Source organism: Meleagris gallopavo, chromosome 1, assembly GCF_905368555.1.
Source record: "Meleagris gallopavo chromosome 1, MGAL_WU_HG_1.1, whole genome shotgun sequence".
Classification (NCBI taxonomy): domain Eukaryota; kingdom Metazoa; phylum Chordata; class Aves; order Galliformes; family Phasianidae; genus Meleagris; species Meleagris gallopavo.
In genome coordinates, this window is record NC_139404.1 from 289168 (window position 1) to 306623 (window position 17456).

Consider the following 17456-nt stretch of genomic DNA (forward strand, 5'->3'; position numbering starts at 1 on the left):
TCAGCTTTTAATGATAGTTTCTGCATTTTGCAAGAAACTGAAGGAAAAGTGCATGAGCAAAAGGAGAATGCAGAGGGAGGCAGCCTCGACTCCAGGATGTGATTCTCCCATTGCTGACGTTCAGCATCACAGTCCCATGCACTACGCAGGCTCTCATAGGGCCACGCATGGAATTTCTCTTTGGGGGAAATCAATTACTATCCTGTATTTCCAAACATTCCAAAGTTCATCTACCTTCAGATCAAATCCACAGCAAAGCTTCAAAAATAATTTGTCTAGCAAATGGACTTAAGAAGTTAAATAACAAATAGAAAACCATTCTCTTCCTCCAGTTACCACCTGCTGTGCTGCGTGCCCCAGACGTGCAGCTCAAGGCCTGAGCTGATTTAGATATAGATATAATTAAATCAATTAAGTTGTTTTCCAGAATAAACTTGGGGAAACCCATTGTTCCACTCGAATTAAGCATTGCCCTGAGCACGGAGAGATGGAGACCTCCATTTTTAAACACACATCCATGGAAAGCACTCTGCTACATCTCCGAGATCTCCCAGCACTCTGCCAATGGGCAGAGGTGAGAAATAACAGAAGTGGGATTAAGCAAGGGAATGGGAAATTGCTAACTGAGGCGTTTTGGTCAGTGCACACCTCAAACCTTCGCATCAAGATCCTCTCATACTGCACAGCCTCTCCCACAGCTGCCATTGCAGCCCAGTGCCTCCAGCACTGGAATGCCCCATGGGACCCCCAGCTCAGAGCCCTGGGGCACCCCATAGTGCAGCCAAATGGCTCAACGACCATTGGAACCAGCACCAACATCGGGACCACAGCGCAGGGCTGAGCAGAGAGGTTAAGAACTGAAGAGCTGCAAGGCCACCATGGGGAGCTGCAGGGGCAGGAGGAGCAGTAGGGCCAATATGAGGGGACTGTAGGGACTTAAGGAGCAGTAGGCCTGCCATGAAAAGCTGTAGGGTCACCATGAGGGAGATGTAGAGCCACCATGAGGAGCTTAAGGCCATAAGCAGCTGTAGGGACACCATGAGGGAGATGTAGGGCTGCCAGGAGGGGGCTGTAGGGTCACGAGGAGCTGTAGAGCCACTATGAGGGAGCTCTAGGGCCACGATGAGGCACCTGTAGGCCAGCCTTGAGGGGCTGTAGAGGCATGAGGAGCTGTAGGACCACCATAAGGAGTTATAGGACCAACATGAGGGGCTGTAGGGCTGCCATGAGGGAGCTGTGGGGCTGCCATGAGGAGCTGTAGAGCCATCATGAGGGGCTGTAGGGTCGCCATGAGGAGCTGTAGGGCCATGAGGAGCTGTAGAGCAGCCATGAGGGAGCTGTAGAGCTGCCTTAAGGGGACTGTAGGGCTCCCATGAGGGGTCGGACCTGCTGTCGGACCACCATAAGGAACTGTAGGGCCAATGTGAGGGGCTGCAGGGCTGCCGTGAGGGATCTATAGGGCTGCCATGAGGAGCTGTGGGGCCATCACGAAGGGCTGTAGGGTCACCATGAGGAGCTGTAGGGCCATCATGAGAGGCTGTAGGGTCACCATGAGGGGCTGTAAGATTGCCAAGAGGAGCTGTAGGCCACCATGAGGCCATCCCTCAGCCTTCTCTGCTCTGGACTGAAACCAAGGACCCTCAGCTGCTCCTCACATCCCTTTCCCCTCAGTCCCTCCCCCTTCTCTGCATCCCTCATTTGGACACTCTCTCAGTTTTATGCCTCCATCCTGGCTTTACTGTCTTTGTGTCAGTAAGGTTTCAGTCCCACAAGGCTCTTTCCCACAATTAAAAAACACAACTGTTAAAAGCTGAGTTGGGGGTATGACAACAGCTGAAGGCAGCATTTACGAGCATTTAGAAAACCACGCTGATTGAACGACTCTTCTGCCAAAAGCCACGAATTCGAGCACACTCCTCCTGCACCGATCAGAACCAGAACAAACCATCCTTGGCTCTGGAAATCAGCTCAAATCTATAAATATGTCACAGTCGCATCCCATGCTGGGCCCATTATAACCACTTTTCACAGAAGCAAATGCTGGTATTTACATTCTCCCATGTTGGTTTTTCAACTTATGCTGCATAAAAGAGCTTTCCTATCAGATTGTTTTTCATTTCAATTTAGCTAGAAACACAGAACATTTTCCTTTTCATTTGGACTGATTCACTCAAAGCTGAAAGATTTGAGAGCTGAGAGAGTGTGGAAGCTTGTTTTTCTCCCCCAATCTATGAATAAAACCCTGGTGGGAAAGGAATGAGATCTCATTATTCTAAGAACTAGAGGATTTGGGGGCAGGTTTTCAAACGTATTGAGGTGACTAGACACGAAGAGAGAGAGCAAATGTCAGACTCCCACTGAAATCAAGGGGAGCTCAGCAATGCCTGAACCACTCAGGCAATTGTGAATCTCACCAGACACTTATTTTCTGGCACTTAAATACCTTTGAGAGTTTGTAATGGGAACCACTAATACAAACCCAATCTCCCTTTGTTTGAAAGATCAGTCAGCTTTCAATGCAAAAGATATGTACTGATAGATTTACTTTTCCTTTTCTGCACCCAGCACACTCAAGGAACATTTATTGAAGTGATAAAGATACGATTTAAAATGTTACTTTGCTTTAATTTTAATTGAATTCCAGCTTCCGCCCCAAAATAGTTTGATACAGATCAAAATAATAAAAGAAACATCAGGAGCCAATAAAGGCACCACGTCCTATTTCCTACATGCAGAAAGCGAAGCCTAAATGCACGTATTTAAAGCTGTCATCTCCCAGTACATCTTCCCATGAGCAGAAGCAATGCATTCATGGAGATCAGGGTGATTTTCGAATCACTCTGTGGGGATGGCTGTCCTGACTGGCACGATGGAAACTCTCTCTGTGCAGAAAAAAGCAAGACTCAGCAATAACTCATCCAATGAAATCGGCCTCGCGTATGGCCGCCCCCGGCTGACTGAAAGGGCGTTTCATGTCCCTATTTCCCAACCCCTTGGCATGGGAGCGCCGTGTGAAGGTTGGGCAGAAGGGGTTTGGGGCAGGTGGGACCTCCCACCCCACCCCACAACCATTGCAGCCTCATCCCAGCCTCTGCAGCGGATCTGTGCTCATCACCTGCATCTCCTGCAGGCTGACCACCAGCCCACCCTGCTCCACCGAAGGAGGAGCCCTGTTAGAAGAGACAGGAGCTGAAACCTGGCTCTGCCCTTATCCCACTGCTTGGGAACCAGTAGGGCTGGCTGTCCAACCCGCGGCCACCGCTCCCCGTCTTCATTTCTGCACCCATACCCAAAACATCCCGTGTTCACCCCGCTGAGCTGGTCTGAGGCACGTTCCCCAAAGCCTGGGGTTAAGGCCAGGATTGCTCCTGGGGAGGAAGCACAGCCCTGGTCGTCCCAGTGAGACATCGCGTGCAGCCCGTTATCCTCTGTTGATACAAAACCACAAGAAAAATCAACACCCTCCAGAAAAAGCTCACGGAGAAGAAGCTGGTGTGAGGGAACAAGCTTTTCTCACCAGCTTTTCTCTCTTGAATCAAAATGAAAGAAAATAAACGAGATATTCTTCTGGCAGAGAAGTTATTCTAACTGCTGCTGGCTGCTCAGCCCGGGCTGAGTGCAGGGAGAGCCGACTGCAGTGACCCACTGAGAGCACAGGGAGACAAACACCCCTTCACAGCAGTTGCATGCTGACGATTCCTGCCTTTTCAGTATCAAAGCAAGGTGAACGTTTCCTCAGGGCCTGGTCTGCTCCTAACAGCAGCTAGGAACAGCAGCAGCAGATGCCACATGGTCATGGTGCCTACAGAAGGCAGGAAGCCACTGACCTCCTCCCTGGTACAGTCACTTCACAAGCTCTTGCTCAGGCAGCAGCAAGCAGACATTTCCACAGAAATGCCAGGTAATCCATTTCACTGCACATCTGCACACACAAAGAATCTTTACATGCCATCTCCGAGGCTCAGCGCTTCTCCAAACCTGCCTGAAGCACTCCCAGCATTAACAGGACCAACGGCGGCAGAGAGATGCTGTGGGCTGAGGGCCAGGGGACAGAGGTGAATGCAGTGTAAGGAGCGGGGTCAGCACCCGGCTGTGCTGCTCTGAGAGCTGCAGCCTAAACCCAGTGGTACTCAGGTAATGCCAGCAGCCAGGCTGCAGGCATGGCACAGCGCTCCAGGAGTTAACTGCACAGCTGTTCATCTACTCATGGCATTTCCCTGTGAGCCCTTTCACCATCCAGCACTTCCTGCTGGCGTTAACGAGCTCCTTTGTCTCTCCAATCAGATTTTCAGGGCTATGACAATGTTTTAGATAGGAGTGCAAACCAGTCAGCACCGCAGCACTGAGACCATAACGGAGCTCCCAGGCTGCGCTCGCACAGCTCCACCACTGCACTGGAGCCCATCTCCTCCTGGAGAACACAGAATCACAGAGGTATTCAGGTTGGAAAAGAGCTCTGAGATGCCCAGTCCAACCCCAGCCCATCCCACTGCCCACGTCCCCCAGTGCCACATCCCTGTGGTCACTGAACACCCCAGGGATGGGGGCTCCCCACCGCCCTGGGCAGCTGTGCAGTGCTGACCGCTCTTTGCAGCACAGCTTCTGCCCAGGCTCCAACCCGACCCTCCCCAGCACAATGTGAGACCATCGCATCTCACTGGTGCTTTACCCTCCTTTAGGTGAGCTCACTAGGCACAGGTCTCCAGCCGACTGCACCCTGGGCATCAGCAAAAGGGGACAGAGGGGCAGGGAGGGGACTGTCCCCCTCTGCTCTGCCCTCAGGACTTCAGCCTGGAGAAGAGACAGGAGAGACCTCCCTGTGACCTGAAGGGCTGCTCAACAGGAGGAGAACGGCTTTGTACGCGGGCAGAGGGTGATGGGACACGGGGGAATGGCTTTGAATTAAAAAAGGGGAGATTTCCCCTCACATCTGACATAAATCCTTCACCCAGAAGCGGTGTGGCACTGGCACTGCTATCCTGAGCTGTGGGTGCCCCATCCCTGGAGGTGCCCGAGGCCGTGGATGGGCGCTGGGCAGCCCGAGCTGGGGGCACACAGCCCATGGCAGGGGTAGGGTTGGGAGTCCCTTCAACCCAACCACCCTATGATCCTACGGTAACATTCTGCACGTACCACAGCCTGAGGAGCAGTCCCACTGTCCCATTAGACCCAAAGCTAATTCTTCACAGCGCTTTTAATTACTGAATCTCAGGAAAAAAAAAAAAAAAAAAGAAAGAAAGAAAGTAAAAAAAAAAAAAAGCAGCACAAAAAGAACAGCATTTCACTGCCCAGGAGATAAGGCTTCGTTTCAGTTAACACGGAAACAATCCCGCCCTTGCTCAGCCATGCACTGGAGAGGAATGGGGCTCTGCTGGCCCCAGGAGCACCGCAGCTCCAGGAGAACATCAGCATCCTCCTGATGGAGGCGAATGGGAGCTGGGCTGCACATCTCCCTTGGATGCCGTCCCTCAGTAGCAAGGGACAGCTTAAAAGTAAAGAAACGACTTGAAGGAGATTTGTTATTTTAAGCAGACATTAAAGCACAGAGATTAAGTGAATATTTAATAAAGCACATTTCTGGCTCCTGCACACTCCTGGGGATGCCCTCAGACGCTGCCGCCCGGGTCTCCCCAGCTCAGCCCTCCCTGCAGGAAGCGTGGCTCCCACTGGCAGGGCTCAGAGTGATTCATGTTTCCTGGCGCCAGGGAGATGCTGAGCCTTTTCCAGATCTGCTGCTTGGATATTCTTATGCCACAAGACAGAAACCTCACGACTTTCATCTTCATGAGTCAGATCTGAGCCCTGGCAGCATTTTATTCCTCCTTTCTGCTACTCTGCTGAAGGAAGACAGAGGACGTGTTTCTTCCCATGAAGATTTTAACCTTTGCAGTAGGTCAAGCCCTTTGGGACAAAGTTGTTGTTTTTTTTTTATTCCCCTCGTGTTCTGCCTGTGGCTCCACCCAGCTCTGGTCTTGCTGCTGTGCATGTTCATGTAGAGCTTACACCTCCCTCCTGCCTCCCTCACAGAACACACACGAGCAGGAGCGAGCCAGCAGCCAGCAGCCCTACAGCATGAGCAGTTCTGCATCCTACAGCCTTCTTAACAAGAACCCCGGAGCCTCCTGGCACTTTCCTCCACTGCACAGGTACCTCAGGAGCCCTCCACAGCTCTGCTCTCTGCCATGAGCCCCATTTCCCCACGGGATCCCCTAGAAATGGGATGCATTTCGTGGGTGCTGAGGGTGTCCTCCCACCCCCAGCCACACCAATGCTGCCCAGCCCGCTCCTCCTGCCCACTGCTGGCCCCAGTCTCCCAGGAACCAACACCATCCCCACAAGCCCTGTGCCTCAGGGAACAATTATCAGTGGCAACAGAAATCCTCTGCTGGTCCAGATCTCTCCACACTCATTGCTATTGGTTTCTTAGATGAGAAACGATATCATGGAGCTGCTGCAGCTGGCTGGGAAGGAGCAACGCAGGAGAGCGTCCACCCAACCATTGCGTGCCCAGCACCTGTCAGCCCCAGTGCCCCAGCTCCACAGTGCCTGTCACCCCAGCATCCATCACTCCCAGCACCTCAGCCCCACAGCACCCATCACCCCCACCGCCCCAGCCCCGCAGTGCCAGCTGTGCCACCAGGGACACCCCCAGCCATTAACCTTCATACATTCCTCCCTCGCTGCCCACGGTGCCTGGAGCGGCAGACCAACAGTGGAGGTGTGCAGCAGCCCCTGAGTGGGAGGACAGCAGGCTGCTCAGTGTCCACATTGTGCTCCTGGGCGTTCCATCACCCACCCAGGGCACAGAACAGAACAAAGCTGCTCTTCAGCCAACCCTCCGTGTGCTCCCCTGCACTGCCCTGCACACAGCTGGCACCCAGACCTCCAACGGAGCAGTGCCCACCATGTGCCCACCACAACACACACAATTGCACCAAATGCACAAAAACCACCCCGGCTTTGGCCACACCAGCAGCTCACAGGAGGGATCTGAGCTCCGGCGAGCGAGAAAGGCTGAACCCCCTCAGGTCCTGGTGCCCTCAGAGACCGCTGCCCATCAGCATGGACCATTGGTGCTGTGCATGCACTCAGGGCTCTGAGCTCACAGGCTCAACTCCAGCCTTACCTTGGTATGGAGCTTGGCAAACTGCTTGTCATCCAGTAAAGCCTGGGTGTACACACGCCGCTTGTACCGGAACTGCAAGAGGGAGAACGTCAGACGTGAGATGCACAAAGCCCACTCAGCATCAGTTTGCTCTGGAGCAGTTCCAGTGAAGTCCTGCAGTGAGACCCTCAGCCTAAATCTGAACACAACAGAACGGGATCTGCTGCTCTCCTCCACCTTTTTTTCTCCTCGTTCATTGCTTTGCTCAGTGAAGAGGCTCTGGTCAGTTCTTCGTATCAGTCTGTGTGGTTTCAGCTCTTCTCAGTGTGCTATCAGGTACTGACTGTGACCAAACACTGCTCTGATGTCCATCTCCTCACCCGAACCACTCCTGGAACCACCTCGCTGTTTATCAGGCACACACCAAAGGATCCCAGGATCCCATATGATCACACTGGGAATTCATGACAGCCTTTTTGACTGACAATTTTCTTCAGAAACTTTGTTTTCAGAAATGAGAGCCCCTCCTTTGCAAGCAGCCACATCCCTGTCCAATTTAGGAATGTGCTTTGATGGCTCCCGTACCAAATGACTGCACCCACACTGCTGTGCCCTCTGCCAGCAGTGATTTTTAATTGATAGAACTGTTGAGTACCTCAAGTCAAAAGTGACCCACGGGGATCCTCGAGCCCAACTCACACACATTACACTCAAACCATGGGGTACCCACAGAGTGTCTGACATCAGTCCCTAAGAAACCAACCCAGACTCATCCACGTGTCCTACAGACACCTTACAGCACTGATCCCAAATGGGAGCACCACACAGAACAAAAACAGGTCCTCCCCAGTGGCTGCTGCCTTTGTGCAGCCATCTTCATAGGGCAGAATTATGATCTCCTTAAAGAGTTTGGATTTGATTAGATCTTTTTCAATTGCATTCTGAGATTGTGAACTGTTATGAACTTCATCTGTCGCCAGCATCCCATTATTTCAGCTGGAACTGACACCAAGTTATCTTTGGGCTGGAGTTACTTTTGAATGCTGGCAATACATTACCTCATTTTCAGCCTGCTGCAGCTGCCCTTGGGTTCCAGAACTCGTTATAAACAAGAGATCCTGGGCAGACGTGTCCTCACACCACTTTTTTCATTCATTCCCAGCTAAAAGCTGCCCAGCCCACTGACATACAGGTGTTGGCCCCTTGCAGGTGCTGCCAGGGTTCCTCTTCGCCCCCACACCACATTGGGGTGCAAGCAGCTCCAATCCCAGCTGCACAGCGGGTCAGATGGGGAAGGCAGCTGTGTCACTCTGATGTGACAGCACACAGTGCCACCCAGGGGCAAGGCAAAACTGCATCAGAGGAGAGCGGAGCTGTGTGGCACCATCAGCTGCTCTGAGCTTCTGCACAGCATCAGCAGTCAGCCCTGCACCCCGAGCATCGCCGGGCAGGAAGCACTGCCTGAAGTCTCTCTGTGTCACTCCGTAATGTTTTGTCACTCTGCACAAACCCACATCAATCTGGTCACCTCTGCATGCAGCCCTGAGGCTCGTTTATCTTATGGCTCAGGAAACCTCACCGGGAGCAGCGTGGGATCGGTGCCCTGTAAACGGATTCCGGACTTTTGGTTTTCCAACATGATTTTCATGTGCTCAGCTGCCATTCTTATCAGGTTAGGAAGACTTGAAATGATCCATGACAAATATCCACGTCAGGTCTGCTTTTAGATGTGTGCACTGAGATATTAAGTGTGGACATTATGCTGAACCATACAAAACAAAGGACGAAAGCCTATGCGAGGAACATTGAGGAACTGACTACCTCATAGATTTATTTGCAAGCATAACTCATGGTGTTGCAAATGTTTTAGTTTATATTTGACATTAGTTTACTAAGAAACTGTGCAGTATTTTCTTTCCAAATTAGTTGGGATTAGTTATAATAACAGCATTCACGCTTGCATTTGTAAGAGCTCATACAGCTTAAGTGTGTAATGCTTCCTAAGTAGGCTCTGAGGGTAAATTATAGCACAGGATCCCTGAACCAGAGGTCTGCCTGCAGGTAATCAAAGCTCCATACAGCCGGTGGGGAGTCAATGGAGCCCACAAACTGCTCCTGGTCACCCTGTGATACACAGTCCTCTCAGCCCCAGACCAAAATCTGTACTGAATGTCAGTACAGAGGAATTCCATTCATTTCTGTCCCAGTTAATGTTCTGGAAAGGAATATAATATAGAATGAAACCTAGCATTTATTGTCCACGCTCATTACGTGAATGAGGTCTGTATAGGAATGGTCACTGCTGTCAAAGCACAGTGTTCCCTTCCAAAATTCACAGTAATTGTGAATTAAATTTAAAGAAGAAACCCTCACCCAGAGGGTGGTGAGGCACTGGAACAGGTTGCCCAAGGGGGTTGTGGATGCCCCATCCCTGGAGGCATTCAAGGCCAGGCTGGATGTGGCTCTGGGCAGCCTGGGCTGCTGGTTGGCGACCTGCACACAGCAGGGGGTTGGAACCAGGTGAGCACTGTGGTCCTCTTCAACCCAGGCCTTTCTAGGGTACTATCATTCTATGAAAGTAAATGTAAAATTAAAAACATCAAACTCAACCCGTTCAGCCTTATTTCCAACAAAATTGGAAATTTCCTTCCTGTGCTTTTCCCTCTGTACCTACAGCTTTCCCTCCCTAACTCCAATTCCCCACGGCAGTTATCTGCCAGTATAAGAAGAAGGAGATGTGGCCAGCGAGTTCAGGAGGCAAAATCAGACCCTCAGGGCCACAGCCAACATCACAGAGCTCCACCAGGCAGAGCCATGAGCAGCTAAAACTGGAGCTCAGAGGCGTTCGCCTGAGCTTTCCCTCGACGGATTCTCTGTGAGTAAACACACACCCACAGAAATCTCTGCACCTCGTCCTGATGAGAAATGGGGGGAAATAGGGGCGGGTGAGAGGGGGCTTAATTTCTGTGCTGCTTTTAGAGACTATAGAGGAAGGGATGGGATGATTCCTATGTACTTGTGCACATACATATGTGTGTATACATACCTATAGATGTACGTAGGTACACACACACGTATATATTTATAAATACATATATTAAAAAAGACAGCTACCTCCAGGTAGGGGACGGGAGTGTCGGGATTCAGGGGGTACTCCCGCAGCAGGCGCTCCTCATCCAGGAACTTCCCTGCTCTGCCATTGAAGGCCGGCTGGAAGAGCCCGTAGTTGAGCACATCCTTCAGGCTGTGGTTGAGGGTGCACAGAATGCGCTGCTTGGAGGCCCACACGGGAACGTCCGGATTCAACCGCAGACACTTCTGTGGAGAGACAGAGGGCAATGAGAGCTGCTGCGTATTGCAGGGATGCAGAGAGAGCAGGAGGACGAAGGGGAACGCCACCGCCTTTGCAGTTGGTAAAAGAGGGGGAGGAAGAGGCAGGGAATCAAGTATTTAAAATCAGAGGACACGCTGGCACACCGGAGGTCAGCTCACAACAGCAGGTCCCCAGCAGCGGTCTCAGCTTCCCTCCCAGCTCCTACTGTCTGCATTTTGGTGCTTGACTTCTTGTTATGATTACTTTGGTTTTCCTCCTTTGTTCTTGGACTTGGTGATCTCTGGGGTCTTTTCCAATCTTCATGACTCTATGATCACTCCCAAAACAGGAGACTAGAGACACACACAGCGTCCAAGGGGCAGGTCCAGCACATAGTCAGACGGTTACATAATTGTAGTTTTGTTCATGGAGGTTTTGAAGAGTTGATGCCTGACCACAGACACCTGCTTGGCTTCCCAAGCAGAAACACAGCCCAATCATCACCCCGCCATGCACACAGAAGCTCTTCCAATGGGCTCTGACAGACCTGCGGTGCAGGAGCTCCCATCACCACACCACACACCCCAGCCCAGGAGACTGGCACTCACCCCGGGCATCAGAGGTAACTGCACATCCTCACTCCTTCCATCAGCCTCGTCTTACCATTACTCATTACCACCATGCTCACTAAACCACTTGGGGACATGGTCAATGAAAATGGTGGGGATGGGTTGAGATAGGACTTGATGACATTAGAGGTTTTTCCAGACTTAGTTATTCCACAATTCTATGATCTCCAGCTCTAGAGCCCAGGGCTTGCTTAAGTCTTAGTAGCATCTCTTTGGTTTTGTGAATTAAACAGCTTTGCCTAGAGAAAAGCAAATGGTCTTGCTGAGGCACAGGGTGGGAGGCAGCAGAGAGCCAGTGCTGCACTGCACATTGCCCAGAAAACTCACTGTGCAATAGAGGCAACACTGAGCTGATGTTACGGCTCATTTTTCTCATGCAAGAATAACTCGCACTTGGCAGCATGCATTTGTACTGCAAGCAGAGGTCAGCGTTATCTATTTCATCGCTGACCGCATTAGCGTGTTGGTGTGCTTATCAACTATTGCTTGTCCTACAGCAGGTGCTAATGAGGAGGCGGCTGCTTGCTGGTGTGAGACATCAGGAGCCCAAAACCCGAGAAACGCCAAAGAGAAGAATATGCATCATTCTTTTGGGAACTCTAAATAAAAAAACACCGTCTACACCTTCCTACTTCGCCTCCAGGACTCTTCCTCACTGTCGGATGATGCCTTTCACTATGAAACTGTATGACTAATGAAAAAAAATAAATTACAGACATGTACATGTGGACAATAACAAGCCTTGGTTGAAGGAACATCCTGAACAAAGATCACTGAATCTTATCCTGAACTTTTACTGCACAGACATATTCCGGAGAGTATTAACATTCCATACGTAGGAGAGAAAACAGCTTCTATCCTGCAACACGTTTTGTTAACCAGTGTCAGAAATTGGAAAAAAAGGAAACGCCTGCTTTGGTGTCAGGTCAAAACGCTGCAGTCCTTTGTGGCCATAATCCTACTATTTCAGTGTATCTTAAAGCTCTGTTTCTCAAAATACCACCAAACATATTAAACTGAACTAAGCCCACCAGAATTCCTGCAACTAAACACACTTTTTGCACTCCACGATGCAGCACAGTCATTCCAGGAGCAATCCAACAGACGACACAAATCCCACCAGTCTCTGCTGGCAAGCTGCAGAGACCTCTCTGTGCAGCCTCAGCTCTGAAGCCTGCATGGATCCACAGCAGACAGCTGCTCTGTGCTCACTTTGCTCAGGCAGACACTGCAGCAAGGGTTCCTCTAACCTGTTGCATGGCGACACACCAGTTCTCACCATCACTGCCCAGGCAGCTTCCACAGCAGAACCTGGCTGACCTTGGCAGAACAGGAAGGGTTCAGTTGCTCAAACGAGGGCATTCAGCCAGGTACCGTCCCAGCCCCATCAGAAAGGGAACACCAAGCTTGGACATGAGGGCAGTTCTGCAGACCCGTGCTGCTCTCCTGCAGGATGCTGAACAGGAGGCATCAGGGTGAGTGCGCAGGGCACCACAAAGTCCGCCCTGTGCTGAGGACACAGGCTGCAGGCAACTGCAGCATAAGCCACTCACTTTAGTTTGCTGTACAATTATAAGTGCTGATCATAACAATCAAAGCCTTTGGAACAAGTCCTGAAAGAAAACAATGCAGTTCCTCAACTTTTAGACAGCACTGATGACTCCTTCCTGAAGGAAGAAAGAGCTCATTGCTCCAGCTTCAATCCTCTGCAGTGCACAGGATGACAGACAAGATCTATTCAGGAGCCACCCCGCAATAAGGACAATAAAGAACAACCCCTTAACAGCAAAGAAGACAAAATTTTTTCATCAAAGTGCACAAAAATGAGAGAGAATTGAAAGGAAATTAAAAGTAGCAGCTGAAAAGGTGATGTGCTTGCAGGCAGCAGGTAACATATTTCATAATATCACATCAGAAGCTCTGAGCAAACATATGGCAAAAATGGAAAAACGGCCCCAAAGAGGCCCCCGGAGAAAGACGTAGCGGCCAAAAACCAATAGAGCAGAGGAATCTATAGAAAGTGAAAGAGTTCCTTTAGAAAATGGGAGTTGCCATTTTGAGATCAGAGCAGAGCACAACCCCGACAACTGCATGCAAAATGACAATGGTGACAAAGCCGTAAAACCTCGGGGATGCAGAGGGAGCAGGGAGCTGATGGAACGCAGGTGAGGCTGCGGTGCAGCTCATCCCAGGCTGAGGCCCTCTTATTTCCCAAGTGTTTTCAGCATGGCTGCTTGCTGCCATAAGCCAGATTGCCCAAAGCAGGGCAGCGTCCCTTCAGCCCTGCAACCAAGCTGGAAAATGGCACACAAAGGTGAGGGAATGTGCAGGTTCTTCAGCAGGGCCACGCGTGCCCATGCTGGGGTGTGAGACAGAGCAATGGAGGCTGTTATACTGAAATTGGCAGCACACCCAGAACCTCTGCATCACGTGCGGGCCCGTCCGCCCCGTCTGTTCAGGAAAAAACAGAAACAGGAAAGGTAAAGCTGACAAAGATGACAGGAGCAGAGAGCGGCCTGCAGTGCCTGGTGCAGAGCCTGAGCCGGGAGTGGGGCCTGGACCAGAAGCAGGGCCTGGTGTGGGGTCTGGGCTGGGGGCGAGGCCTGGGCCATGGCAGGGGAAGGGCGCAGTACAAGCCCAGGGAACCTCCTCACCCTCTCCTTCCCAGATCAGGACTGGGGCCTCATGCAGGGCCTGGGCTTGGAGTTGGGCCTGGACCAGAAGCAGAGCCTAGGCTGGGAGCAGGGCCTGTTGTGGGGTCTAAGCTAGGAGAGGCGCCTAGGCCAGCAGTGGGGCCTAGTACGGGAGCGGGGCCTAGGCTGGGAGCAAGGCCTAGGCTGGGAGCGGGGCCTACGTCAGGAGTGAGGCCTAGGCTGGGAGAGAGGCCTAGGCTGGGAGCAAGACCTAGGCTGGGTGCAGGGCCTGATCCACACTATGGGAACGATGCAGAACAAGCCCAGGGGACCTCCTTGCCTCTCTTTAACAGACTATGCTTGGTATTCCCAATTGTGCACTTATTTTCTCTGTTCTGGTCAAAGCCAGCCATGGATTCACCTGGCAGCAGTGCAGCACCACACATGTGGTCATTCACTCCCTGCCCCGTTCCACCAGGATGGGGGGAGAGAAGACAGGGGAGGGGAGAAACCCAAATAACTCATGGGTTGAGATAAAAAATATTTACTGAGACAGAAAATGGAAAAGGAAAACAACAGTAATGATGATATGTATTTACAGAACAAGCACTGCACGACACAGCTGCTCCCCATCTGCCAACCAATGCCCAGCCTGTCCTTGAGCAGTGCCCCCCCAGCCAACTCCCCGCAGTTTTGTATTTTTCTCACATGATGCCATATTGCATCGGACATTCCTGTGCCCAGTTTGAGTCAGGAGTGCTGGTTCCGTTCCACACAACTCCTTGTTGCCCCTCAGTCCCTCACTGCAGCGCAGCACAAGGAGCTGAAATGTCTGTGGCTCTGTGCAGCACTGCTCAGCAACACCGAAACATCAGTGTATTAGCAATACTGTTTTGCTCCCAAAGCTAAAACATAGCATCATACCAGACACTGTGAACTAATTAAAAAAAAAAAAAAAAAAAAAAAAAAAAACTTGGTTCCAGATGAAACCAAGACAAAAGCTTTTTCCTTCAGCAGCAGTTTCAGCTGTGGTGTCTTCCCGTGACCTGGGGCAGATTACAAATTCCTTGCAGGGTCCTCCTGGGCAGCTGTTCTCCTGCAGGAACACAGGGAAGGAGGGAAGGAGTCTTGCTCCTTGATGAGCAACAACCACCAGGAGAAGCTAGAACAAGTTTCCTGTGCACTGGGTGCTGGTGGTGGGCAGATTGGGACAAGCTTACAGAACAAGCTGTGTATACTGGCAAAACAATGAGAATTTTGGGGCTTAGATCACCTCCTGAGGAAAGCTCTGGCCTTGTCATCTGATGTGCTGGAACACCACGCTGGGAGAAGCTGCCCCCACCAAGAGGAAACAAGATAATGAGCAGGAGGGAGGCTCTTGGCTCCCAGCAGGAAAGCAGCCATGCACAAGCCCTTCTTGCAGAGTTGCGTGCTGTAGATAAAGGATTTGGGCTTGCTAGGTTTTCCAGCGAAACAGTTGCTGCTTGTAAGACAGTCTGAGAGGGCGTTGTTGACTGCTGCGTCATCCTCCTGTATCCCTTGCCTGAGCCAGGAAACCATCCAGTTAATGCTTTTTAAAAGACATGAGAGTCCAAGATTTGTATTACAACTCCTAACAGTGACAGCCACCTCCAACCTAAAGACCCTCCTCACTGCTTTCAGTCTAGCAGCTGCCTCTGATACAAATGCACCTTGAAATGAATGCTTGAAGAGATTCAGCACCTGCTAACTCCAAGTGAGTGGCTCTGGCAAGACAGAGCTGCAACAGCTTTCCTGTCAACCACCTGCAAGGTGCTGAAGAGCACCATTGCCATCCCACTTCAACCAACTGCTGAACTCTGTTTAGAAAACATGGGGCAAAGGAAATGCAAAAAGTTTGTGATCAGTTTGATTCAATCACAGGCCCAAACAAAGAGCTCAACATGGATTAAAGAGGTGGTGATTTCCTTCAGAGACCCGGAACTGATTCCAGCATGTCACTGTACTGTCACAACCACACCAAAAAGAAAACAATCAGCAACCACCATCTAACGTGTGAGCAGTAGGAAAATGAGGATCCGAGAAACTTTAGCTTGACTTAACGCTGGCAAATGCCATGGAAATTTTAGCTGCTTCTTCAGAAGGGTGCACAGGATCTTCTGTTCACTCAGCATCAACACAGAGAAACTATAGTTTTGTAGAAAAGCCCTTATCATAAAGTCACTGATGATGGAAAAGACTTCTAAGGGTCACAACCAAGTCCAACCCCAACCCATCCCCACTATGCCCACTAACTGCCTACTAACCCCGTCCCGAAGTGCTGCATCTAATGAACACATTCAGAAGAGGTAAAGAACTTTTCAGTATAAAAGAGTGAAAGAAATCAAGTTTGGCTGGAAAATTGGTGAAACCAATGAAAACAGCACACTGCTGTTGCCTTAGGAGCACATGGGCAAGATGTTCTCTGATTCAGCAAATGCTACGAAGGCCTGTCAGATTGTCCAGTCTGAGCAATGCACCACTATGCTCAGACCAAGAGTCAACCATTAACTCCCATAGTGAGCTGAAATCCATCCCATTTGGGTCTTAGAAAAGAAAAAAAAGAAAAAAGCCCAAAAACACACACAGTGGAAAACATGCTCCCTCCTTGGATAAGTTCACAAGCCAAATACTCATCCTCGATAAAAGGTATGTCTTCTCACTTCATTCCCTTTGTTTAAACATTCAATCATTCCTTCTCTCTATATCTTTCTCTGTGATACTGAGCAGCTGTTCAGTACTCAGCTCCTTGCTGTGCTCCAGCCTCCATTTAACAGTCACCTCTCAGTCTTGTTTAGGGTGCACTGAAGAGATTGACCTTCACAAAGTGTAATGCATTTTCTCCAGATCTCAAATCCTTTTTGTTGCTCTTTTCAGCATCCTCTTTAATTTTGAATATACTTTTTAAAGAGCAGAATTCAGAGCCAGAGGCAATATTCCAGCATCTGTCTCCCAGCTGTCACTTACAGCTACAAAATACTGTCCTTGACTCACTGTCCGCTTGCTTCTATCTCCATGCATTGCACTAGCAGTTTCCTTTAAAGCGCATGGCCCTTTGGGTTCAGTTTGCTTTGACCACTCCACCTCACTCTGACAGCCAAACCCCATGTTCTTCCCAATTCACATCTTCTTGTTTTCTAGGTCTGGAATTAGCTACCTGTAGAACTCTGCATTTGAATGAATTAGAACATTCTTTATTTTGAAGAGCACAGCTCTAGCTCACTCCACGTTAGCATTAAAAAAAAAAGAGTGGTGAGGTAGGGATGCAGCCTCTAACAACTCTAAAACAACATTTGTTGAAGCAGGAGTATGAGGGGAAAGGACTGCAGAAAGAGGCAGGGAGTACTGCCAAAGAAGCAGAAAGCACCACTGCACAGTGGTACGCCCATGTCCTCAATGTGTGTGCAGCCCTAGCTGTGCCAGAATGGGAAAAGTGTGGATAAAGGAGGGCAGGACGACCAAAGGCCTGGAGCAGCATCCATGTGAAGCTCAACTAAATAGACAAGAGTCCCCAGCGTGGGAAAAAGAACACTGAGATGGAATGCGACAAAACCAAAAGTGGCATGGAAAATAGAAACAGGTATTATTTCCTTGGGAATTGATGCAAACACAGCAAGACAAGGAGACAGATACGACATCTTCATTAGACACACTCATGCTGATCTGCTCTATGGCATGCCGCGGGGTTCTGGCAATCGACTCCAAATTGGTCTCCCAGGTACCACCACTCGTGTAGTCATAACCACAAATCAGCACTG

At 50.3% G+C, this 17456-nt stretch overlaps 1 protein-coding gene across 9 annotated transcripts in view; it reads right to left on the reverse strand.

Moving 5' to 3' along the window:
* Window positions 1–17456, reverse strand: part of SHANK3 (SH3 and multiple ankyrin repeat domains 3) — a 306860-nt gene that overhangs the window by 247773 nt on the left and 41631 nt on the right. For all 9 annotated transcript variants that reach the window (XM_085233682.1, XM_085233821.1, XM_085233499.1 and 6 more), the window contains exons 4-5: window positions 10220–10423; window positions 7127–7198 (exon numbers count right to left, since the gene is read on the reverse strand). In XM_085233682.1, the coding sequence (XP_085089808.1) occupies window positions 7127–7198; window positions 10220–10423 (276 nt within the window). The remainder of the gene's footprint in view (window positions 1–7126; window positions 7199–10219; window positions 10424–17456) is intronic.